At 41.0% G+C, this 27,690-nt stretch overlaps 1 protein-coding gene across 1 annotated transcript in view; it reads right to left on the bottom strand.

Moving 5' to 3' along the window:
* LOC127631484 (cell adhesion molecule 2-like) overlaps positions 1–27,690 on the bottom strand; it is a 370,436-nt gene that overhangs the window by 118,963 nt on the left and 223,783 nt on the right. The window contains exon 2 of the mRNA XM_052109617.1: positions 7,801–7,827. Within this exon, the coding sequence (XP_051965577.1) occupies positions 7,801–7,827 (27 nt within the window). The remainder of the gene's footprint in view (positions 1–7,800; positions 7,828–27,690) is intronic.

The raw sequence follows: 27,690 nt of genomic DNA, 5'->3' as shown, positions 1-27,690 counted from the left end.
CTTCCTCCCAGGCCTCCTGACCCTGTTCCCATCCTGTGGCCTCCTCCCAGTCCTCCTGACCCTTTTCCCATCCTGTGGCCTCCTCCCAGGCCTCCTGACCCTTTTTCCGTCCTGTGGCCTCCTCCCAGGCCTCCTGACCCAGTTCCCGTCCTGTGGCCACCTCCCAGGCCTCCTGACCCGGTCCCTGTCCTGTGGCCTCCTCCCAGGCCTCCTGACCCTTTTCCTGTCCTGTGGTCTCCTCCCAGGCCTCCTGACCCGGTCCCTGTCCTGTGGCCTCCTCCCAGACCCCCTGACCCGGTCCCTGTCCTGTGGCCTCCTCCCAGGCCCCCTGACCCGGTCCCTGTCCTGTGGCCTCCTCCCAGGCCTCCTGACCCGGTCCCTGTCCTGTGGCCTCCTCCCAGGCCCCCTGACCCAGCCCCTGTCCTGTGGCCTCCTCCCAGGCCTCCTGACCCTGTTCCCATCCTGTGGCCTCCTCCCAGGCCCCCTGACCCAGTCCCCGTCTTGCGGCCGCCTCCCAGGCCCCTGTCCCCGTCTGTTGGACTCTCCGTCCCCAGTCCCCATCCATTGGACTGCCTGTCTGCCCGTTGTGCCCCCTTGGACTGCCTGTCTGCCCCTTGTGCCCCTTGGACTGCCTGTTTGCCCCTTGAGGCTCTGTCATGTTCACTGTTGTCTTTTGTTTTTGTGCTTTTATTTTTAAGTTTAGTTTAGTTCCTGTTTCCTATTTGGTTTTGGTAGTCCTTTGTAGTTTCATTTTATGATTGGTTCTCCCCTGATTATTTCTCATTCCCTAATTGTTTCCCCAGGTGTTCCTCATTCCCTTGTTTGTTCCTTTTGTGTATTTAAGCCCTTAGTTTTCTTGTTTGCTTTGTTAGTGCTTGCATGTGTTATGATGCTCTGTGCCAGGTTTCCTTTGTTTTTCTTTGTCCTGAGTTTTCCTGTTTTTATTAATAAAAGCTGCACTTAGATCCGCATGCTCTGCCTGCCTTCGTCACACAGTCTATCAGATATTTGTAGCACAACATCTGTGTGTTACCTATAAAGCTGACACTTGCGTTTCAATGGCAAAAAAGCTAATACAATATAGAGCACAAGTGAGGGAAGAAGTCTCTATTCACCTATTATCTATACTAAATATAATTAGAAAATAACTAAATGTCAGCCCAAGGTGATTTTGATCTTGACTTTGGGGAAGTAGGCTTCATCTGGAAACAGCAGGAGCGCTAGGTGCAAGCGATTCACCTGGCCAGTCTGTCAGCATGTTACTGAGTTCTACCGGCTCAGACCTGAGAAAACACAGGATGATACTGACTGAACCCTGGTATTAGGTGTTGCCCAACCCACTGCTCTACATATGTCTGCCAGGGAGGTGCCCCTGGCCAGTGCCCACAAGGACACAACACTCCTTGTTGAGTGTGTTCACAAGGGGGGGGGGGGCACGGCCTGGGTGTGATAGGTGGGTGTCCCACCCAGTGGGAAAGCCTCTGTTTGGAGACAGCGTTCCCTTTCTGCTGTCCACCAAAGCAGACAAAGAGCTGCTCAGAACATCTAAAGTTCTGTGTGCGGTCCAAGTAGGTACTCAAAGCACGTACCAGACACAGCAACGAAGGGGCTGGGTCTGCCTCCTCCCGGGACAGCGCTTGCAGGTTCACTACCTGGTCTCTGACGGGCATGGTAGGAACCTTGGGCACAAAGCCCGGTTGCGGTCTTAGGATCACATGTGTGTCTGCCGGACTGAATTCCAGGCAAGTGTCGCTAACAGAGAACGCTTGCAGATCCCCGACCCTATTGATGGAGGCAAGCGGGATCAGCAGGTTACCTGGGCCACCGCACTCGCGGTGGCCCAGGTAAGCATTGCGGACAGCTCGGTGTCAGCCTCAGACTGGGCCGGCACACCCGAAGGCGCTAGCCATGTCGAGTCCTCAGCACTGGAGTCCACCAAGACGCTCTCCGATGCAGGGGCGAAACTCTCATCCAGCTCGGGGGCTCCGAAAGAGACATCAGACTGGCCGTTCTCATCTCGGTACCTGACGGGGGCAGACGAGCGTGACGAGCGTCCACGGGAAATTTAATGTCTCACAGTGAGCCATGAACCATCCACAAATGCTGCTTCGGTGTGATCTCTGCCCAGACACGTGAGTTAGAGCCTGTGGCCATCAGAAGCAGAGAGGTAATGACTGCATCCAGGAATGACACAAAGACCGAAGGGCATCTTTAAAAAGACATTCAATGTCAATGTGCTTACTCTTTTAGAGAAATATATATACTCTTTTTATAGAGGGCTGTCGAAGAGCCCAGGGGCGTAGTCTGCAATGGAATGCAGAAGAAGAGAAAAGTCGCTGAAATGCGCCGTATCTCCAACAGCGTATGCTCTTTAAAGGTGAGTGGAACAGCAGTAGATTTTATTCAGCTCGCTGAAACACAACCGCTCTCTCTCCTTTTATACCCGTATGTCTGGGGGAGGGGCATGCAAATTCTGTTCGTCATTGGCCTTTTCTCAAAGATAAGAGGTAAATGAGGCTCTCAAGAGAGACCCCTAGTTTCACTACATTGACACAACGACGAGTGAGTGACAGAAGGGGAACTATAGTTACTAACTTGTCGCAAACCCAACTTTCTTTCTTCCATGGAACACAAAACTTTATGTTAAGCAGAATGACAGCCTTGGTCACCATTTACTTTTACTGTATTGAAAAAATATGCAATGAAAGTGAATTCATCATTCTGCTTAAGATCTCTGTTTGAGTTCCAAGTAAGAAAGTCATTCATACAGATTTCAAACAACATTAGGGTGAGTAAATTATGACATAATTAATATTTTTGGATGTATTGTCCCTATAATGTGAACATTTGAAATCCTATATTGCCATTTCTATTCACAGCCAAGTGTGGCAGAGAGAAAGAGAGTTGGTTTTGACTGCAGCGGCTACAGAATAACCAGGTAGTGCTCACAACGTTTTTTGCTCAAGCACTAAAACTGAATTGGTGGATAAAACCTGCTGTAATTACTGCTGAGCAACAATAGAAGTGTGACATAGCAAATACACACATACTGTACACACACATATAAGTTGACACACACCTATACGCCCCTTATAATGTTAGGGCCGTGAACTATCCTTCCCAGTAAATTATCTCCATGGGGTGCAAGGGAACAGGCAGCAGAATGGAGAATGGATTTCCCCTCTCTAGGTTAAAAAGTCTTAAAATGCCTTTCACCTTTCTTAACTTTAAGTTATTGCAGTATTACTGCAATCTATGTAGTAAAAAGTGCAGTTTTCTGTAGTACAATGATGGTGTAATGCACAATGACAAACTGTACTCCACTTACAATGGAGTACTGATATAGTACACTGCAGTACAATTGCAAGTCATTGTAGTACTACTAAGGTTCAGTGAAGTGTATTTGCATTCCACACTAGTATAACTGCAGTACACTTCAAAATAATAGTAGCTCAGTGTAGTACAATTTCAAATCAAATCAGTAGAGTTGTACTTTGTGTAGTTCACTGTGGAGGTTGGGGGGTGGTTGTATGTTCATCCACAGAGGGAGAGAGAGAGAGCAGTAAGGGTTCACACCTGTGCACACTCTTGATGATTAACAGCTCTATCTTGTTGCAAAAATGCTAGTGAGAGCAATAAAGAAGGAATAAATAGTAAAGGCGGAGAGAGATAGACTGGCACGCATGTCCTGTGTGTGTCGTATGTTAATGTATTTGGGAAGACTGTACTGAAAAGTCTTGTGTGAAAATAAAACCCATCATTTGAGTTGAAGTTTCCATCCTAATCTCCTGGTGTATGATGACCTCAAGAAGACCATCTTGCAGCAGGTTGGCTGCAGCACCAACAACACCAGCAACAGTTTCACTCGCTGAAGCTTAACGAGCATGGCCGCTCATTTGCAATCGTTCAACAGCCCTGTTACACCTGTCGGAAATTGCTGTTGGTGAGGACTGCGACACAGAGGAAGTTGTCATCCTAGTGTTGAGAGTATATATATATTAAAAGAGTATATATTTCTGAAAACAGTATTTTCCTCTATTAAAGCAACACATTGACGTGAACATCTTTTTAAAGACACGTCTTTTTAAAGATGCTTTTCCTTGGGGCGGCTGTGGCTCAGGTGGTAGAACGGGTTGGCCACTAATCGCAGGGTTGGTGGTTTGATTCCTGGCCCACACGACTCCGAAGCCGAAGCTCATGAGCAGGATGAGTTCTTGATCCCTACATCGAAGAATGCACTGGTGATTTCAGACTGCCACCTTCAGGTCTGCCCGCCCAGTCTGAGGCTGACGCAGAGCTGACCGCTATGCTTACCTGGGCTGCCGTGAGTATTGGGTTGGACTGGAACCCTCCATCCTCTGCTGAGCCCTCGCTGCTAAATGATTGGTTCCTGGGTTCAGGGCACCCCTCCCCCTGCTTTCTTCCCAGAAGTGCATGATGAACTGACGAAGTCATGGAGGGAACTTTTTGCTGCCCGAAACGGACTTCCAGGTTCGTCCACTCTCACAACTCTCAATGGCGGGGCGTCCCACCATGGGTACACAGAGGTCCCTCAGGTGGATAAGGCGGTAGCGGTGCACCTATGCCTGCAAAACGCCACCACCTGGTGGGATCGTCCGGCGCTCTCCTCCAGGTCCTGTAGGACTACGTTGTTTCTGGCGACCAAAGCCAAAGTGCGGCTGGACAGGCCGCCTTCGCCCTGCATGCCATGACCCTCCTGCAAGTATACCAGGCCAAGGCACTGAAAGAGCTGCACGTGGGGAGTCCTGATTTAATCAGCTTTCATACTTTCACCCATTTATTTAACAATGTATTTGCATTAAAATATATAAATATACAACTTCAAATACAACTTAAAGGTAATGTTTGACAGAGTGTAAACGGCAGTGGCAGCCAATCAAATCTGCTCATTATCTCACTATAGTTATACACTAGTGTCCTTTCTTCACAGGAGATTCTGAAGGGTACTGTAATTCATTTTTATAAGCAGAGTGACAGAAAATCTGCCCAATCAAATTTATTATTTTCACCTTGGGGGTTGAGCATCAGCAATTTGCACTTTCACAGCTCTGAGGAGAAGGTGTTATGCTTTGAATGCAAGTCAGGAAAGTTATGATGAACAGTGGGAATACAGGCAGAGCAGGCAGTCTTAAAGCGATAGTTCACCCACATTTTTTATTTATGTTAATAAACATTAGTTGGCATTGGTTTAGATCTGTACTTATCAGTTACTTTACTCACAATGGTGCGTTTGTGTGCTTATCATGGATGTCCAACCGAGTGGAGAATGTGAGATTACATCCGTAACTTTGCAACGTGAATATGTCTCATGAAAGACAATGTGATCACCTCCCTCTCATGAAGCTTATCAGAAGTGTTGGATAATAGTTAAAAAGTACTTATATATTATTTTTTTTTGCACCAAAAGCAATCGTATCACTTTAGAAGACATTAATTTTACTGCTGGAGTCGTATCAATGACGTTTATGTTGACTATCTGTGATTTTGGAGCTTCAAAAGTCGAATCACCATCACCTGACCTACCTGAGCTAACACGTTTTTCTATTTTTCTTCGAATGTGTCCTGGTGAAGAAAGAAAGTCATACACACCTGGGGTTCATGAGGGTGAGTAAATTATGAGAATTCTTTTCTTCTTTTTGGGTGAACTATCACTTTAAATCCATGGATATTGTGAATACATTTTTTTTCTTCAAACGAACTGGACTACTTGACAACTTTCCTGTGCTGTGTGCAATCATCATTTTTCCCATGTCATAGAAACTTTGTTCTCACAATAGCCGTGTCAACGGCCTCCATTGAGTGCAGCTTCCAAATAAAAATATAAGCAAGAAACACAACAAATAAATGTGTCTGAAAATTGGCCTATGTTGACTTGTGAGGTATTAAGTATTGAAGGGCTATCCTATTTATGCATACACAGCACTGATAAAAACACTATTACTAAATGAAAATGAACACTATAGGTGCTAAAAGAATTACTTTTATTTCCTTTCACAAATATCATGAGTGAAAGGGCAGATTATTAGTTTTAATAAATAAAAAATGCTATCTTCTGTCATCAAATCACTATAGTGATTGACTTACTGTACATTTTTTATATATTTTAACATTTACATTACATAATAAACAATATTTACAAGCTTGTTTAAGTGCGATCAAAGTGTGGTAGCATATGCAATGCAAAAGAGCATCCAAGTCGACACGTGAGCCAAAAGTATCATAAAAGCACCACAATGTGATATAGTTGTTTCAGCAATCATGCTTTTTAATCTCTCTTTTGCTTTTTATGACACCACTGGTTAGATTCAGGTTTAAGGTAGGGAGGTAGGTTTTGTTGATTTAAAACTCGAGCATTAACTTTAACATCTTCTATTTTTCTTGATACATTTGCTTTTTACTTTGTTGGATAGGTTTAGGGTAGGGAGACAGATTTTGTTCATTTAAAACTCAGTAGAGCATTACCCTTAAAACCTCATCTGTTTTGCATGGACATATTACTGGATTCTTTCGCCACCCTTTAGACATTTTACCTTGGAACTGCTGCGATAAATGTAAGGAACAACCAAATGTAATGTCAAATGTTACGAAAATGTTACCACAGTCATGTAATTTTCATAAGATCTTTTTCTTGTTGACTGTTCCAATCAGTAATACATCACCTTATGAAAGCGGTTGAAAATGCATTTGACTTCTAAACAAACTTTGAAGCTTTTAAACAATAACCACCAGGTTGCCCCTTCAATCCAGGTCACTCAACCTAAACTGCTCTCCAGCAGAGCATCCTTGAACATCTACTGTACACACAATTCTTCTGGATTTGTCTGAAATATTCAACACTGTCTGCAATGAACTTCTGACTTCTTAGGTGGCAAAGGTGGGCCTTTCCAGTCTTACCATGTCAGCTGAAAGTTAACCTGCAACTTCACCATTTGAGTCCCACAGAGACCAGTGTTTGCACCCTTAGGGAATGTCGGTCACCAATTTACTGTGCTGCTGGTTGCTAGTAGGCATTTATTTTCAACTGTGGTATCCAACTGCATCTGCAGCAGATTAAGTGAGTGCTACTGTCTGCATTCCCATTGATAGTTTCCACATCACATAGCTGCACATTTGCATGACATTGAACTCTGCTCAACTGTCACATTGCCAACAGTCGTGTCATTTCAAATGATTTTCAAAAATGAACCCTGCTAAACTTTGACGCATTGCACTGGTCTCTGTCACTCATGTCACCTCACATTGCTGACTCTTATTGAAAATTAGACTTCCAGTTGCGTTTTCGCTGCAAAACGCTGTTTGTGTGAACACCCTTTACACTTCTGCAGCTACACCAAAACACCCATTCCAGCACTTTTTTTTCAAAAATATGAAAATGCAAGCAAATGATGACCATGACCAAATGATTACCAAAGATGTTTGGTAATGTGTGGACTTTATGCATTATCAATAGCCTCAATTGCCCTTTCCTCTTGAATTTTGTTTTAAATGTGTCCACAATGGTGACCATAACCTGTGCAAATCCCAGCAATGCCATCTTTCTCAGTGTGTAGTCCAGGTTTGTTGTAAACCAAGCTAGCATGTAGAGTGTATTCAGCTCATAATGGATATTCTTAGGGCCAATTTATCAAACATTCCAGGTTTGCTTTCTCGTAGGCAGAGGCTATGTAAATGCATCCCAGGCTCCTTTGAGAGATAAGAGGAGGCCAAACGACACATTGTTTATTGGGAGTTGTGTTCAACATGAATCATCCGGCTGCAAAGACAGAGAAGATAACTCACCTTTCACTTTGTTTTTCGTTGCCACCTCTGAGAGCATTAAATGGAGAAGAAAAAGATGGCGGAACAGGAATGAAGGAAAAGAGAGAGAAAAAGAGAGAAAAAACACAAGTTATTAAATCAATCTTAAAGCAGAAGAACATCCAGAGCATACACTCATCAAGTCTTCAAGTATTAAGGGGCAAATTCACTAAACAGTTGCAATACTTCTGTGTGCTGTATATTAACATTATTCTTATTCACTAACCACCTGAAATCCAGCACTAAACACGCTAAAATTAGACAGAATTTTCTTTTATGGTTAAACTATCCCTTCAATATTAAAAACATACTGGTGATTGCATATATAATGCTTTGTCTTCTCTTCTAAGTTTGCTCATGTTTGAACGCAAAAGCGTATTACTTTTATTACCTTCCGCTTTGCAAGCAGCCTGTCATCAACATTGCCTTGATGACGAGTGTAACGGACATATTTTATAGCATGAGCCATCTGTATAGTATCTCTTTCAGATCCAACTGAATAGTAATAATAAAAGACATTTATTGTCAATATGCATATGCAGCATCAGGGATGAGGTGAGATTGATAACTGAAATGACACTGCAACCATTTTTGTAAAATTCCCATAAATGCTGCTTATCTTTTCTTATGTTCAAGGTGGTATATTTCCGGTCATGAATCATTTACTGGGAAACAATTTTTACATCGGCAACATATATTCAAAAAATAGTGTGAAAAGATTTGTCTGTGACAAGACAAGTTTAATGCATGAAGATATGAGTTTTAAATAGATTCTGCACAAGTTTAATAAAGATTTTAAATATACTATGAGGAGTTGTTTAGTAAAGTTGGTGTGGAAAGTCTAAATACATTAAGTGAATGTAAATGAGGATATCCAGTCATTATTCCTTTAGTTTTAGTTTTATTGAAGTATCAAGATATTTTACCTACAAAGGAGACCATATGACTAGAGTGCAACAATCCTGATGATTGAGGAAAAATATACATCACTTTGAAATTGCAAGAAGGTATTATTACAAACTGAAATCATTAATTCAGCAGGATATCAGTCTGTTTTACATGACCAATAATATTAATCCTCTAATAACACTCCAATGTTGTTTTCTCCGAAAAAAAAAAAAAAAAAAAAACATATATAGCCATTAGCACTAGCGGTTAAATACACTTGACTGGGCACAAATCACAATTCTTGGGTCCGAAAGCCCCTATTGCTCAACTGTGAATTGATGCGTTGGTCTAAAGTTTAACAGAGTCATTGTTTCTCACACTCGTTAATCTCTCTCATTCTCTCTCATCCGCCGTGGCTAACTACCACCCCCCCATCCCACCTACATGGAAGTTATTAATCTCTGACTCTCCGCACAGTGTCGGAATCTAATAGTGTTGACAAAGTCAGACTCCATGATAAGATTCTCCTTGCTGTAAGCGGAGAATGTTTGCCAAGTCCTGAGAGGAATACCAATGGATACAAGGATCCACCAGAGAGCAAACGCTCTTAATCGAAATATATTTGCTCTGCTTTCAGTCTTTTTTTTTTGTATGCCATTCATTTCTCACCTTTTGAGTTGTTTATGTGAATTAGTCTGACTGGCAAATGACGAGAACTCCAAAAAAAAAAAAAGAAAAATGACATTGCAATGTAGAGGTTTGATGATGCATCTTATAAAGACAACTTCCAAGACTGCTTTAGAACATGAAATATTTATAGTCTTGTCTAACACCTCACCTTGATCAAAGAAACTTTAATTAGTCAATTACATTTTTTTGCATTTTTTTAATTAAGTAGCAATTCCTTTTTGTGCCTTATGTTCTATTTGGTGTGTTAGTTCCAAATTTTGGAATTTGAATTTAAATTGCAGACAAGTGCCACTATGCGGTGAATATTTAATCATCCATGCTGTACCTTTAATGTCGTATTCCTTTTGATCTTCAGCTAGCCAGAGACTACATTTGAACTGAAGTAAGTGAAATTATGCTGTTTTGGTCTCAGTACTGTTATGGTTAGGTTAAGGGTTTGGTTTATTTGTTAGAACTATACTAATGTAATTACTACTAAAATGCTTCATTTTACAGCCATAGATACACAATGGCCATACCAATGACATTCATAGTGACCACAGGCCTTTGAGCTTCAAAAAAGACAAAAAACACAAATAAACCACCATAAAATTAGTCCATATGTCTCATGTGCAATATTCTATGTCTTCTCAAGCCACAGCTAATTTGTGCAACAGACAGAAATTTCTGCAAGATTACCAGTAAACAAGTCTTTCAGTCTGCTCCTCACACAAAGCATTCATATGACTTTAAATAAAATACAAAAGTCATATGGAACACTTTTATGATACTTTTTGGTGTTTTGTTTTGTTTTTTGTCTATTTTGGACAACATTGACCCATTGTATAGCAATAGTGTAAAGATTCTTCAAAAATGTATCCTTTTTTATTTTTATTTTTTGAGGGGGCACCATAGGTAATGAACAACAACCGACCAAAAAAAACATATACATACTAGACTTTGATTAACTGATGACAAGATGACATAGATGAGAAATATTAACTGTACATGTATTGATGCAATGCATTTGCTTTTTAACATACATTTGGGCTTCAATGGCACCAGACTTGTGACTCTATTGCACTAACCAAATTTAGTCATGAGAATAATTATTTCTGCCTCAGCATTTTAAACAAACATTACCTAAAATAATTAGTTTGGAACAATATGAGGGTGAATAAATAATGACATATTGTGAACTACCCCTTTAAATGTCATTTATTTATTTTGGGGTGATATATTACCTTTACATGAGGTCTATAAGAGATACTATAACGTAACTGTCATGATGTACAATGACAATTAGCTGGATTCCACTCTTGGCGGTTCCTCTTTCTCAGAGGTACTCTGGGCCTTAGTAACTACAGTATCTTTTTCATCCCCTTCTCTGCCCATTCTCTAGGAGACTGCAATCTTTTCTCACGCGTTCATCCTTCTCTCTCTTGCCGGATTTTTCTGGCAGGGCCTATTTTTGATACCTGCCTGCAGGCTATGTGAAGAGAAGGGGGAGTCTGTCCCCATGGTGATTAGTCTAACCTACCATGAGAAAGGGTTTGTCCTCCAAAGCAGAGAGAACGAGGCAGCCTGTAGTCTCGCTCTCCAGTGAGCTCACCGGGAGGGAGGTGGAATCATACCTCACATTGCCAAACAGTGACAATGCCATGGGCACTTTGGCTGAAACTGACCCCACATCAAAGTGTTACCCTTCATTCTCAGGCCAAAGGGGTAAATAAAGGAAAGAATTGGACAGCCACAAGAAAGCTTTTTGTTATTAGAGGTGCTTGCTAAATCAACAACACTGTTACTATTGCTCATCTGTAGGGTTAGAAATTAAAACAAACTCATAACCATAAGCATCAACATGTTATGTGAAACTTGGTCAGAGCTGGCACATTGGGAACACCCCAGGTGATCATGAATCATGTAAATGTTTTGGTTGATGGTGCTTAAGCGATGCCCAATAAGGAGCAGCATCATGGGCTCCTCATAAGCATCTGCTTGACGTCATCTCTGATTTTTTTTAGTTAAAGTGCATGAAATTTGCCCATGTTGTTACAAGCTACTCACACCAAAGCAAGGATTAAAAATCTCCATTTTGAGTGTCAATGTGAGCATGTGGTTCAGGATATGTGTACCTTTGTGTAAGCAATTAATTGTGGACATTGATACTTATGAGTGACACGTGAGCTGTCTTGGTTTTCGCCATGCAAAGGCTGCACTGGAGGATTCGAGTGGCAGCGTATTCCTCGGTTTTCTGACCGTGTGCCTGCCAGTGCAGCATGGTAGGTGGATCCGTAGGGAGCCGGCACGGAGGTTGAGGACATTGAAAGTGAACAGCAGGCCGACCTTTAGCTCTCTCTCGCTCTCTCCTGGTGCAATGCTCACCTGACGAATTTGTACGCGGGAGCTTGTGTCCCAGCCCAGAGGCTCAAACTGTGGTTTCCTTTGGGCTAGTGGATGAGGATCTTTGGTGGCCTCGGACTCCGGGAGGTTCACTGGCATCCAGGTCGAGGCCTTGTCTCCGAGTCGACAGGTTTCCAGGCCCTCTGTGACTTACAAGAAGTTAAATGAGGTCATCACCCATCCAGTGGAGAAAATGCACCTGCAATGGCTGGATGAGACTCAGTTGGAGGAACAAAAGCCCATCCTTGATGACTGCTTTTTAGCAGGACTATGTACAGCAGTGCTTTGCAGGCTGCTTCACTTTTTCTGGACTTAAGTCAAGAGATTTTGAGGTCTTAGGATAAGCTATACTCGTCCAGGCTAACCAATCCTTCTGCCTCAGAATTTGGTTATGTGTGTCGAGTGGCAGAGCACGGATACACTTCGTTCCCAGTGATGGAGGAGACACTGGCAGCCAACCTCTCTCCATCTTCGCCAGCCACGTGGAAGTCAAGGTCTACTCTCCCCTCGAGGCCTTGAGGAATGACTTCGGCCTTGTTATATAAATCCTACATTACATCAGGCAAAGTAGTTTTGGCTTTGCACACACTAGCAGTTTTGCAAGCTCACCAAGCCTATTTCATGAGGGATTTAGATGAAGTAGCTAAGATGCAGAGGCCATCACAGAGTTACTCCGAGCCTCGACTTTGGCAATGAGGGCTACCAAACATCGCCCAGTCTGTGGGACAGAACATGGCAGGCCTTGTGGCTGTGGAGCATAATTTGTGGCTTACTCTCATAGACATTCGTGGTAGGAACAAGATTTTTCATTTTATGCCCGTGTCAAAAGCAGGACTCTTTGGTGCAATTGGTGGTGGAGAAGTTATATTCTGCAAAAAAGCAGACAAACACATTCCAGGAGATCTTTCCCAGCAGGAGAAGGAACCCACTGCTCTCAACAAGTTTGGAACGCCCAGATCAAGAGCCACAAAGGGTAATGGATGCAAATTTTGTGACCCCCCAGCTCTGTACAGGCACTTGAAAACCAGACCAGCACCATTCAAATGGCCCCCTGGCCAAGTGAGCCTGAAGTTCCTACTGCAATGCGGAGAAGAGCCCCAATTCAGAGGACAAAGTTGGACCATACAAATGCTTAGGTTTATCCCCTGTTTACCCTCATTAAATCGTCTAGACAAGTTTGCCATTTATAACGCCTGAAATGCTCTACAGTCAGTATCAGAAATAAGCCTGATAAGGGACCGGGTGGGTTAATTCATGACCCCCCCCACCCTCTGGCCTCCGCCCTGACCTCGGTCTATCAGGCTGGGGAGCCCCCGGCATGACGTATATCCCTCACCTCTTTCCCTGGGGGATTGTGTGCCCTATGCCCCATCTGCTGGCAGGTCATCACCGCCTTCCTGAATCTGGGAGAGAACAGGGGGAGGGAAACAAAAATAATAAAAATATGGATGGGGGCATATTGCCGTGGCTGCTCCGTTGGGGTGGACGGTAGTGGCGGGAACTCTATTACGGCGTTTCCATCCTCCTTCCCGGGTTTCGGCACCAGTGTAAAGGAATAAAGGGAAAGGAGGAGGCGAGAACCGGCTTCACAATTTAAATGATATTTTAATGAAAAACGTAAACAAAAGACACAAACACACAAATGATGGTCAGCTGCCCGTAAACGATCTCTCGCTCTCGCACCACAATCCGCAGTCAGACCTTATCTATCTCGGAGGCTTAATTAGCCTGATAAGGAACCGGGTGTGTATAATCACAACCTGCCCTGCCCTCCACCCTATCACAATCCCCTCCCCCAAAAGGTCATGTTTCCCAGTCCCTCTGGGAATTGATAAGTTGGCACATCATTGGCCAAAGGGGCAACTGTACGTGTTTCTGCCAAATGATCTGCTTCACATGGTTCTGAAAATGGTTTGAGAGGACTGAGTTAATGGCCCCGTAATTGCCCTCTCACATGTGGTTCTGAACTCTGATCTCTCTCCAGAAGAGGTTACTTGGTAGTTTCTTGTCAGAATGGATCTGTTGTCTCAGGCATGGGGCAGCACATGGCATCCCCAGCTGGACTTTTGAAAGTAATGGGTTTGGCCCCTCGACTTATGAGGCATGCAATTTGCCTTCACTGATGAATATTCGGGCCCATTCTACAAGGAAGCGCGGCATCCTCAACGGTTTTGGCTATGCTGGAACAGTCAAGTCAATTTTATTTGTATAGTGCCTTTCACAACACACATTGTTTCAAAGCAGCTTTACAGAAGGTCAGGCATTAACAGAAGATAAAACTGCAATGTCTATTATGTAGTAATTAGATAAAATACAATTGTTAATCGTGTTTAAAAATAAGTAAGAAAATAATAATTGTAACAATAACCCCAATGAGCAAGCTCAAGGCGACTGTGGCAAGGAAGAAAAAACTACATAAGATGTTGATTAATGGAGAAAAATAACCTTGGGAGAAACCAGAGTCACTGTGGGGGGCAGTTCCTCTCTGGCTAACATCATGAATATAATGTAAATATTACCTATGTATAATTAAAATCATGGTTTAAAATTATTAAACTAAGTATGTGTTAAGGGTCAGTGTTTAAACATCGATTTTGTTTGAACTGTAAGATTAATGACCAATGTCTTTCAAGTTCATCCTGGATTAACTGCAGAAGTTCACATAGATGCAATTGTCTTTGTTAATTGGCTGATGAAGGCTTTTGTTGGCAATTGTTAGTCTATGCATTCCATTTCAAGGTCGTAGTACATCAATAGGCCGAGGTGATGCAGGCAGAGATCAGGGATGTGAAACGCAGTTCAACCTGGCAGGGGTGAACTTATGATTTTTGTATGTGTAGCTTGTGCGCAGCTATATGCTTGTCATTCAGAATGATACAGTTGGCAGCTAATGGTCATATAGCGTTAAGGTATAATGTTCCCAATGTGTCAGCTCTGATGCAGCATCGAAGTGAAATATGAAAGGGAACGTCTGGGTTACATTTGTAACAAGATGCTGCATAGCTGGTATTACTCCCTGGTTGCTGCACAGTCTCGTGGCTCTTGCAGAAAATCTTGCAAGGATTGCAGAGGAGATGCATCGAGCGGATGCTTATAAGAAACCCAAGGAAGCACCTCTTAATTTGCAAGCACCATCAGCTAATAAATTATCATGATTTTATAGGGCTTCAGACCTCGTGACCACCCGGGGTGTTCCCAATACATCAGCTCTGATGCAGCGTCTTATTCCCTACTCAGGGAACCAGGATTACATACATAACCGAGTGTTCAATAGTATTTTAATTTCTGCTATAGAAAATGTTACTGATGTAACTTTTTTAATTGCATTTTATTAGATAGTGAAGATATTGTAGTGGTGTATAAACTAGCTTTTTCAAAGATTATAGATAAACTCGAAGGGTTTTATTTTTTTTTTATTATTATGTTTATTATTCCAGGTCTATTCATATTGGTTAAATTGGTGTTATGAACAATATGGATTTATTTGTGTAGAATTCTCAAATAGGGCGAGCTAGAGACTACATGTGTAAACTAAACATAGCCCTCATAACCAGAGCTGGTACCCTAGCTGTTTTTTTTGCCTCAAAACTTTTTGCAATACTGCAAGATTTTGAAGCTTTTCCCTGGAGAAACAACCTGCTAGTGCAACTGAAATCAGCAGCCGGCTAGTAGCCACTTAAGCAGACCTCCTTAGCCTGATAAGAGGGAGAGTCTGAGGTTGGAAAATAGAAAATGTTGCCATCTGTTCCATCAGGATAGAGCAAATGCTTGAATTAGATCTTGAAGCTCCCATGTTTATGCATCTTTACATTTTCCTTCACCAAATCCACCTTCATTCAACAAGAATCCAGAATGTGATAAATAATTAGATTTTATTTATTTGAAAAAATTTAAACCATGATGCCGTTTTAATGCCAAAACACACACACAAAGACAAAGATCCCCCATTTAGCCTTAACAGACTGTAGGGGCAAGTGCTGTTAGCGAGCACCTATGAAGGCCGGAACGGTACACAAGGGGGTTGGTGGCCAGCACCACGCCCGACAGCCTTTGTCTCCCCAGTGGCGATGTTTTTACACACCGCACCAGGTACTCATTTTAGGCTGAGTCGACCTAGGGGAGGCCTGGGACCGGTTCAGATAATCGCTCACTGGTGTTGGCCATGAGCAGAAATCAAACTTGGGTCGCCAGGTTCGTAGCGCAGCGCGCTAACCTCTACACTACCGCCACACACACACACACACACACACACACACACACACACACACACACACACACACACACACACACACACACACACACACACACACACACACACACACACACACACACACACACACACACACACACACACACACACACACACACACACACACGTTGTGTTTCCATGTTTTATGGGGACTTTACATAGACATAATGGTTTTTATACTGTACAAACTTTATATTCTATCTCCTAAACCTAACCCTACCCCTAAACCTAACCCTCACAGAAAACTTTCTGCATTTTTACATTGTTTTCCTCATGGGGACCGACAAAATGTCCCCACAAGGTCAAAAATTTCGGGTTTTACTATCCTTATGGGGACATTTGGTCCCCACAAATTGATAAATACACGCTCACACATACACACACACACACACACACACACACACACACACACACACACACACACACACACACACACATATAACAGTACAATAGTAAATTTGTAACATTGTAAGAATAAAATCATACTATTATAAAATTAAGTAGCATTATTTTGAGAATAAAGTCAAAATTATGATAATAAAGTGATAGCATTATGAGATTATTCTAAAAATATTACTGCTATAAAATAACAATTATGAAACTAAATTGTAGAATTATAACATTTTTGTAATATTTCGAGAATAAAGTCACAATTACGAGAACAATGTCATAGCATTACTAGAATAAAGTACCAATATTTTGAGTATAACATTTTAATTTCGAGATTAAGGTAAAAATGGTTTGATAATAAAGTCCAAATTAAGAGAATAAAACCATGTCATTACAATATTTATGTAGTAATCATTTGAGAATAAAAAAATTGTCATAGCATTTCAAGATTAAAATAGTAATACTGTAGATACAATCTAAATGATGAGAATAAATTCGTAGCATTAACAAGATTAAAGAATATTTTTTTTAGGAATAAAGTTTAAATTACAAGAATAAAGTCGTCGCATAAATCCTGTAGGCTATCAATATAAGTCAAAGTTATGTGAATAAAGTTGTAGCTTTTCGAGATTAATGTCATAATATTATGAGAATAAAGTTGTAAGGAAAGTAACATCAAAGTGATGTGACGGAAAACAGTAAAGAGCATTTCTTGTCATTTCAGACTGCACAAGAGAAGCAATTTCCTGAATGTCTGTCTTCAAGTTCTTTCTTCTGAATAAATTCAATGTCCTACATAACAGCTGCACTAATGATAACTCTGTGCTGATGCACCAAAAAAACACAGAGTTCTTTGTTGGTAAATACAATCCTAAAGTGTGATTTAAAGCAATCCTCTACATCCATTTCTTGCAGTGATGAAGCCGTAATATTCATTCCTTTTCTTATTATATATTTTACAGTTCTACTGTATTAATGTAATATCATGTCTTCTTGAATTTTTCACAAAAAAAAATTACATTGTAACAGTGCATTAAAACACATCATTAAAACCTGTTGTGTAGTGCATTGCATTTACAGATTCATTGCTGTATCGCCACTCTTCTTAATTTATTGCTGCTATCTATATTTCCTTTTGTGTTAAACAGAAAAAATAAGGTCATATAGCTTTGGAACAACATGAAAGGGAGTAAATGATGATGTCGTTTTCATTTTTGGGGAACTATCCCTTCAACATTAAGGGTTAGAGGATTGTTTAAATAATAATTATAATTTTATGCCTTAGCCAGTACCACTAATAATAACAACATGATATCTATTTCTGTATTAATACCTCTTAGGGAAAACCTCCTGACATTCTAAGTATGCCCAGAACACCTGAAGCAGAGCAGCAGTTTTCCACACACAACATCCTCCACTGCGTGAAGTGCCAGTCTGCTCAATGTCACCCTCATGCTGTCCTCCTCACCTGTGGCCAACACTGTGTGAATAATTCAACATTTCTGTATTATTAATGAAGAATGAGGTGTAAGTAATAGCCGATGCCTGGGGCAATTTACAGTGACAATGCTGAACACAATTCCAGAAGTAGGGAAAAACCCATATAAACACCTCGCTGTTTCCCACTGGAACATTTAATGGCTCATACGTTTCCCGTTTCATTCTTTGATGATCATTTTTGGAGTTATACTCCAAAAACTCTAAGGGCAGAAAGGAAAGAATTAATTGGTAAAAGGTTAAAGCTAAATTATGTTGGGAGGGCAAAATGCCTGAGGCACATTTAAAGGACAATCACACACTTTTACAAAACCTTCCCCATTCTTTTATGTAAGAAAAAATATATTTCAAAGAAATTACACTGAACAATAGCGAAAAAGATCCTTTACACAAAAGAGTGCTTTACAAATATATATATATATATACACATACATTTTTTCAGAGAAAACACCATTGGCAAATACAAGTGTGCCTGATAAACTTCATGAAAAACTTGCTAAATGTCAAATACAATTCCATGGCTGTAGCATTAGAAATGGCATTTTCCCACAAAGCTATGCTAGTTGGCAATGGGATAAAATTAGAATATAGACTCCTAAACCTCAAAATGAGTCACATGGGTGGCCCTTGAAGCTGTGGTAATTTTGTTTGAAGAGCTTGCAATGGTTAGTCTTGTGTAGTCAGACTGTTGACTATAGGCATAAAGTTTGGTCCACATTGAAGCTTATGTTGGCCAAGAACCACCCACTAACACCCTGTCTCCACCGGATGTGTGTGACAGAGGTGGTGTTAGACAGGAAGTGACCATCTGACCAACAAAAATGACCTACCATTGTTCACTTTGCTATTAAGTGCTGTTTATAGTTGGGTAAATCTAAAAAACATAAAACAAAACATGTCACAATAAGAGACTGTGGCAATGCGGAGGGTGGAGATGGGCCGTGATTCTGCACACCCGGCCCCTAATCAGGCTGATCAGCCAAAAGGGAGTAAAGGCGACCGGAGATGGCAGTTCGAGAGGGAGAGAGTTACGGGCAGCTGCCCGGCATGTGTTTATTTTTGTCAAACTTTGTCAAGTTAATCATTAAACTATTATTTATACTGTTAAGCCGTTTCTTGCCTCCTTTCTATTGAACTGTCCTAAAGAGACCAGTGTGGAAAAACTCCACAAATAGTACAAAAAACACAGAAGAAATGAACAAATAATGTTTTTAGGTTTATCAGAATTCTCTCCACCCAAAAAAACAAAGCAGAAAAAAAATAGTAATGTAGTGGATATTTCTTAAAGAACTGAATTGAGACTTGACTTGGACTCGAAATCATAGACTCGTGGAAAACACAAGTCACATTTGCGACTGTTTTTCCTGCTGGTGCGATTACAGAGTTGGACAACTGTCCCTTTCTCTCTCTCTCAATTTATGTGCTGCCATTTTCTGTTAAGTGATATCAAATGGCATACGCATCAAAAGTGGAATGAAACAGCCCAATTTGCTGCCCGGGTCAATAGACAAAGCAGCCCGAGCACAGAGCAGTTGCGCTTACACGTCTCTTGGACAGGTGTTGAGCTCTCAAACTCACAGCTCACATTACAGAACTGCGAGGACCAGTGGGACCAGCATGATTAGAGTCACGAAACATTTGAATTCAGCACAGCATTCTCTGGTGCAAACCTTTTGGTGAGCAAACATTAAATGGCCCGAAAAAACAGCAGTGATGCTGAGAAAACAAAGTGGCATGCACAGACATAAATGATCAGACTTTTCTCACATCACCACCTTTATCATGAATCTACTACAGTAACACTTATGGTACTGACTCTAGAATTTTGGCAGAAATATATTCTTAATAAATATTATATTACTTCTATAGCTCTATTAAATTTATAATAGGCTACATTAGGGAAGTGATGGAATATAATAAATTTTTGTTACAAATATGGCAGTTTATAAAAAAAAATTCCTCTGTATTTATAATTTAAAATGTGTTTAAGATATTCCTTTTCTTTACAAAAATGCCAAAGTTTGTTTTATAGTAATCATGTTACATTTAACCATGGTAGTGACGATTCATGTTGGATTTTACCTGAGGTTACTATGGTCTTGTTACAAATAAATACCGCTGTTTAAACTATAAAAAACTGTGGTGCATTTTTAGAAAGGCAAATGCAAAATAGAATAAAGGGATTTAAAGCCGAATTTTTTATGTATAAAGCTAGGTTTTTGGGTTGGGGTACTCGAGTTCGAACTCGGACTTGAGTCCGAGTCACAAGTCCAATTTTAATGGACTTGGACTTGTCATGGACTCTTTTTTAGACAAGTGAATGACATGGGACAGAGTCTGGACGAGTCCATGGCATTTGTGATGCAATGAACAACAAACAAACAAACAAAAAATAATAACATAGGGTGACCATACGTCCTCTAAATGTCCTGTATTTGGCTTTGTCTTCATATTGATGTGCTCCCTACAGTTAGTACTATCATACATTCTGTGTATTTGATACTGCGCATCAGTTTTGACATGTATATGTCCTTATGTGTGATTATTCTGGCTGAGAGCAGCAGCACGCACTCTTTCAAAGTACTTTTTTGACTCTCTCGCCCCCGCGCGTGTTGTATGTGTGTGCAGGAAAGAGACCGCCACACGTGCTCTGCCACTCTCATCCAGAAACATCAATAACGTAAGTACACTTTAAAAAATACATTCCCCAACTGCAAATTATTAAATAGAACACATGTTTTATCAGACTCACGTTTACTGTGCAAAGTCATTTCTAACTGAAAATGTTTCATGCAATTAACATTTTTATTGATTCATCTATTAAATAAAGAACAGCAAAACATATACATACAGAATACATTTTTAACACTCACTACCCCTCTCCAAATCCCCAACCCAACCCAACCCAAAACAACACCCCAGTGGTCACACAATTATAGACACACAAACAAACAAAAAAGTAGTAAATACATATACTAATCAAACACATCCACTACACCTCTCTCCACTGTCCCTACCCTAGAGCCCTCCAAAAAAGAAAGATATTTGCCCCATTTGCACAAACAGGTCTAGACTCCCCAGTCTAGATCCGAGTCTGGGGCAAAATACAATTTGAGATGCCAAAACTTTGCACATAAAACTCTGAATCCTCAACCAAAATTCTACAATCTTAACACATCCCCAAAAGACATGGGTTTTGTCTCCATCTTCTGATTGACACGCCAGCAGGTGCGTGTGTCTTTAAGACCAACCCTATGCAATCTAGAGTCTCCTCCCAATATTATACCATGAGGGGTGCCAGCAGCTTGCAACATCCCTTCAAGATCAATAAAAAAGCTCTGATCATCAACGTTAGTCGCTTAAATAGTAGCCAAAACCTTTGCCCCTAAATTTCTGCTAAAACAATAATGATTGTCCCTAATTTATCTTTAAGCTGTTTAAAAGATTTGAATTGTAGATGTTTACTTTTCAATGTAATGACTCCCCTGCTTTTACTTGAGCCAGCACTAAAGAAAACATGCCCACCCTATATCTTCCTAATTTTTTCAGCTTCCTGCTGGGAAAGACGCGTTTCTTGAAGAAACACTATATCACATTTCTTACGCTTAAGAAAATAAATAACCTTCCTTCATTTTATGGGGTGCCCCAACCCATTCACATAGAAAATTAAGTAGAAATAAAAAGTAAATTATAATTCGAAATAATAAGAACTCTGTTTTTAATGATTAATGCAGCTTTCATTTTCTTTGGTGTATGTTTGAGTGGAGGGAAAAGGAAACAAATAATTGAAATGTCAACAGAACGCAATAAGAAGTGTGTTGAAGGACGGTTTTTTCTTCATACACCTAAAGCATATGCTTACATTCTGAAACCTCTTTGACATTTTTTCAACAGGATACTAATCATTTGATTTTTGCATTTTTATTGACAATTTATTGTTTATTTTACAGTTACAATTTTTAAAGATTATTTCGGACTCGAATCAGACTTGGCCTGTTATGGACCAACTCGGCCCCTTTTGGACTTGGATTTGGACTCAATTGTTTAAACACTTGGACTTGACTCACCCACCCAACCCAACTCTACTAGTTTTCCTTCTGTGTAAAATCTGTTCTCTTTTAATGCAAAAAAATTATTTGTATTGATTGTTTCCTAAATAAAATCCATGATTAAAGTAAAACCTTATGTACTTTATTAGACAAGTTTAAATAAATAAAATAAAGGCAAAACATTGCCAAAAAAAAAAAAAAAAACTTAAGACTTGACTTGGAATTGTGACCAAAGACTTGAGACTTGACTTAAACTTGGCCTTAGAAGACTTGAGATTTGACCTAAGGGACTTGTGAAAATTTCTGGTCTGTCGACAGCAGGGTGTCGCACACCAGACGAGGAGCAGCACTCCAAATTGCATAATATGTAGGACAAAGCACAGGTTTTGGACATAATATGTGTGAGCTTAACTACAAAGTCAACTACTGATAAGATTAAAAATGGGCTAGTTTAAACTTTACACTCTCTCCAATATAGAAAAACAATTTTGTTTTAACAATAAATCATTATTAAATATTAACATCAATTAATTTATCACATTAGTAGATTTGGCAATATTTTACAAGTCATGATTTTCTAGGTAGCTGTAGCAGTTTAAGTACAAGTAACATAGTAGCTATCTATTTAGTTAGCTAATGTTAGCTATCAGAGGCAATTAGAAAATTTTGATTTTAGGGGTGCTCAGCCCCCAACGACACTATTAGATGAGCAAATTTTTTGTATTCCACTCTTTAGCATAGATATTGTTTTGTTTTTTACTGTGTTTACATCATTCAAGATAGCCAGCTAATATACTGTACATTTGGAATATTGTAATTTTCTATATTAAACTTATAAAGGTATAAAAAAAAGAAAAAAAGAAAATGAAACCGTTTAAAGAACCTGATTTATTTCGATTTAATTTCCATTTGTTAACAAATTAAAAGAAAAAAAATATCAAATTTATATAAACATATCATTTCATATAAATATACAGTATACATATAAATATTACTTCAGATTTGTTCACTTATTCGTTCAGTTAACCATTTTTGTTAATCACCCTTTTATGCCAGTAGGTGGCAACAAATTAACGTCTTTTATGTGTTTTGGGTCATTATCAAACCATTGATAAAGCATAGATATGTTCACGTCCAAAAAGTCGAATTATACTTTATTAAAATCAGAATGTCTACTAAGAGACTATCAGTGTTTAAATATCATAAGCATATTCCCTGCAAATGACAACAAAGCATTTCATTTTGTGAACTGCTGTGCACAGGGTTGCCACTTTTTGAATTTGTATAGTAGGGGGAATTACTGCCCCTAACCACATCCTCCACCAGTTTGGCATAATTCGGAGACCAGCAAACCAGGTTTGGCTGGTTTAAGATGTTTCTTGCATCAGGGATATACTAGGTAAACACCAGTCTACTGGGTCAGCCCCCAAATACAACACCAGATGTTGAAAACACCATCTTGTATTTCGCATGCTGCTGGAGCTTTAGAAAATGCTTTGAAATGTACCTCCCTTTGCATGCATCCCTATGGCACACAGCATGCAGATAAGAGTGAGAAAGAGAGGAAGAGAGAGAGAGAGAGACTGCAGGTAATGAGGGATTCATCCTTCTGCAGTCCTTATCTGACATGTCCCCAGAGGAAAGACAACCCGTCAACACTGCATCTCGTGCTTACCCCTGACTTATGTCTACAACTCTGGTGTCATTGGTGGCTGTGTGTCTGTACACAAATAAGCCATGATTAGAAATGCTGATCGACTGAAGTGAATAAAGATGGGAAGAGGTGTACTGTGCACAGGTGAGATGAGGATCTGATAAACATTTATAACGGACTTGTCTAAAGCACTGTTGTTGACCACACATTCAGAGCTGCTCCTGCTTAGATAATGAATGGCATTGACTCAAAATTTATTTAAAAAAAAAAAAAAATGTCCCTTATGTTGTTACAATCCCATATGACTTCCTTGCATGAAACACAAAGTGGATGTCTTAGACTATCAGTCTATACATTTCCTTTTGTGTTCCACAGAAAAAAAAAAAGAAAGAAAAAAGTAATTTAGGTTTGGAACAACAGGAGTGTGAGTAAATGATAACAGATTTTTCTTTTTCTGTGGTGAAATATTATTATAAGTCACTTAAAACACTTAAAAACATACATTTAATTCCAAAAAAAAGAGTTATGCCAGATTTACGCTTCTAAATAAAAAATGCGTCATCACAGTCTGTGAAAAGGGCCATTGTTGTATATTTTGTCTCAAAGATAAGCAGCAGTTAGGGAAACTGAGTCTCTCCCCTGAAACCCTTAAAACAGCCATAATAGACCTCATCCTCTTCTTGAAATGTCTAGTTCTTTAGTTTTTTAATGATCTTTTAAGTGCACAAAAAGATCCTGCAGATTAGTTGAATGACCCATATGCAGCAGGTACATGTGGTCTTTTGGCCCCAAGAATGGTGAGTTCAATCCATCTCTTTTCATGATTTGAGCCATCTCATGTCATTGTGACCTTCTCAAAGTCAGTGCCCTAAATCGCATTTCGTCCATGTAAGCTGTGACCTTTCCAGCTTGGAGGCTTTTAGCCTTACCTGCAGCACCACACAGCTCCACCACCTGCTCCAGGAGCACAGCCTGACTGAGAGCTAAAGCTTCAGAGATCAGCCGCTCTTATTCACCGCCTCACAGGTATGTTGTCATGCCATGGCATTTGTGTATTCAACCCTCTGAAATTCAACTTCAATATACAGGGAAGGATGTTATGACACCTCATGACATGATGTAATGATATGATGGCAGACATAGCAATCTCATATCCCGCTGTACTACTGGGGGTCTAAAAGGATGTTTGATAAGTGAGAGTGACAAGATGGATACTTTTTTACATTAATCATATACTGCAAACAGGAAAGTGACAGAAAGACAGAAAGATAGACAGACAGACAGACAGACAGACAGACAGACAGGAAAGAGAGACCGACATACATGAAAGAGCGACAGACAGAGAGACAGACAGACAGACAGACAAATATACAGGAAAGAGTGACAGACAGACAGACAGACAGACAGACAGACAGACAGACAGACAGATAGATAGACAGATAGATAGATAGATAGATAGATAGATAGATAGATAGATAGATAGATAGATAGCACTGAATACATTATGATATAATATGACATCTTCAAATGTTTGAACAAAATAAACAGATAGCTTTTTTAACACAACAGGAAAAACAGCCAATCAGTACAGCAGTGTTGTCATTAATGGACGTGGATTTTTTTTTTTCTACACAAATCCAGAGTTATTGCATTTAGCAAAGTATGGTGAACAATTATAGCATAATATATTAGATTGCTGGTAATGAATGACACATCACTGCACAACATGTAATAACAACAGGAATGCTGCAGTACAATAAGGGCTTTTATCTGGAGTTCTAATAGTTATTTTTTCTGCACAGTTGTTCTGTCTCATACTGTACATAAACAAGTTTTTTTTATTTCTAAATGCGTTACTAGAATTACAACGAAAAACAAAACAAAACATATTTTCCTCCTTTCAAAGCTCTACCCTTACAATGACCTGGAGATTCCCCATCAAAAGCTACACTTTAATGCTGCGCTTGATTTAGCGCTTTGGGAACGTCTTTTAGAAGTGACCAGCTGTGAATATGTGTGCAACACGTTAATGAAATTGACTGGAATTTATAGCCTCTGCTGGTGACATCATCAGGATGCGCAGGTACCAGGGGATATAAATAGATGCACCACAGGGGGCGGGGCGGGTGCGAGCATTGCGAGCTGTTTACAGTGAAAATGCTTCGCTCTTGTCTCGCACTTCCATCGTGGGGCTCTCGTATGGATCTGGCTGAGGAGCGAGAGACGGGTCCATCCCTATCGCTCGCTCTCTCTCCAGATCCAACTGGTCCTTCTCATGATCTCGAAGCACTCCCCGGCGCCTCTTGAGTTCATGATGGGGACGTTGAATCTCTGAGCTACCTACCTCTGAGCGTTCCTCACATGATAGTAAAGTGGTTGAGGAATTACTCGAGGTAGTTACTCGTGCGGTGGCCAGATTACAGTTAGACTGGCCACGCGAACAAGGGACCCCCAAATGCTCTAAATTAGAGGAGAGATTTCTGTCTGGTGGCCAGGGGAAGGGAATGCAAAATCAGTCCCTTCCCTTCTTTGATAACCTCCATGATGAGCTTTCTCGTTCATGGGGGATATCTTATACTTCCCGTATCTTTGTGCCTTCGACGTCGACATATTCGGCAATCGTGGGTGCTGAGGCACGGAGGTATTCGATGATGCCGCAGTTAGAAGAGACACTTGCGGGTTATCTCTCGCCTGGCTCGGCATAATCATTAAAAAGACCTACTCTCCCCATAAAGCAGTGCAGGACCACCTCTAAGCTTGTGGGGAAAGCTTATCAGGAAGCAGGTCAGGCTGGTGCTGCCCTACACACCATGGCAGTGTTACTGGCGTACCAGGCTGATCTGTTGAAGGACCTGAGTGCGGGCAGTACGATCGACAAAGAGGCTTTTTCAGAGCTTCGTCGAGCCATGGATCTGTCTCTCCGAGTGACCAAACAGACGGCTTGCACCACTGGTCGGTCAATGGCTGCTTTGGTTAGCAAGGAGAGACATTTATGGTTGAACCTTTCGGGCATCAGAGATAAGGACAAAGTGTTCCTTCTTGATGCCCCGGTTTCACCTTCTGGCCTGTTTGGTGACTCGATGAACACAGTCATCACCAGGTTTCAGGAGGTGAAGAGTCATGATGAAGCCTTCAGGCAATCCTTCCTCGCCGCACTCAGGGGGAGGGGCCGCCGGCCACCCAGCCCCGCCCCGGTCCTTCTAGAAGAGAGGATCATAAACAAAGTGTGGTGGATCGCGCTCCCCTTCGTAAGGCCTGGGGACTGGTTCGTCGCCCTCAGCAGCCTCCAAAGCAAGACCTCAGGACCATTATCTCAAGAAAGAGAAAGTCCTGATGGTCTTGTCCAGTCATGTGGGGGTAGCCCCCCTCAGGATGGGTCGCGTGAAACATTCACCTGCACCTTCCCGATACCCCCACAAAACCTCTCCATTCCCGCCACCTCTGGTGTTTCAGGAGTTAGCGGTTTCCAGCTAAATGTTGGGTGTTCCGTTGCTTCCTGCCATAGTCCAGGACATGGAACACTCGACATTCCCTCAACAGGAAGTGTCAAAAATGTATGCCCATCTCAGGGAACCTGGCAGAATGGAAGCTACTGCCGGGTGTTTCTATGTGGGTCCTAAAGACAGTAGAATAAGACTACAGAATTCAATTTGTTCGCTGTCCTCTGCTTTTCAACGGCGTGGTTCCCAATTCTGTGAAACAGGAACAAGCACATCTACTGTTGAAAGAACTTGTTGTGGCTCAAAGTCAGGGGATTTCATCCAAGGGCCAGTCCCTTAAGGCAGATAAGGGTTACACGCCACGGGCTACGTACCCTCTCTATGTGGTTCAGACCCTGGTTCCTCACCTTGGGTCCCACTCTAGGTGCGTCTTGCCATCGCAGATTGTTAACGACAGACGCCTCCCTGTCAGGCAGGGGAGTGGTCTTAAGTGATCGTCCAGCTCAAAGGGAATGGGAGGGTCATCAGCTCGATTGGCACATTAAGTCTCGAGTTGATGGCTGTATTTCTGGCCATGAAATACTTCCTCTAGCATTTGAGAGGCTGCCATGTCCTGGTGCGGGTGGACAACAC

This window comes from Xyrauchen texanus, chromosome 38, assembly GCF_025860055.1.
Source record: "Xyrauchen texanus isolate HMW12.3.18 chromosome 38, RBS_HiC_50CHRs, whole genome shotgun sequence".
Classification (NCBI taxonomy): domain Eukaryota; kingdom Metazoa; phylum Chordata; class Actinopteri; order Cypriniformes; family Catostomidae; genus Xyrauchen; species Xyrauchen texanus.
This window is presented reverse-complemented; position numbering and strand designations above follow the sequence as displayed.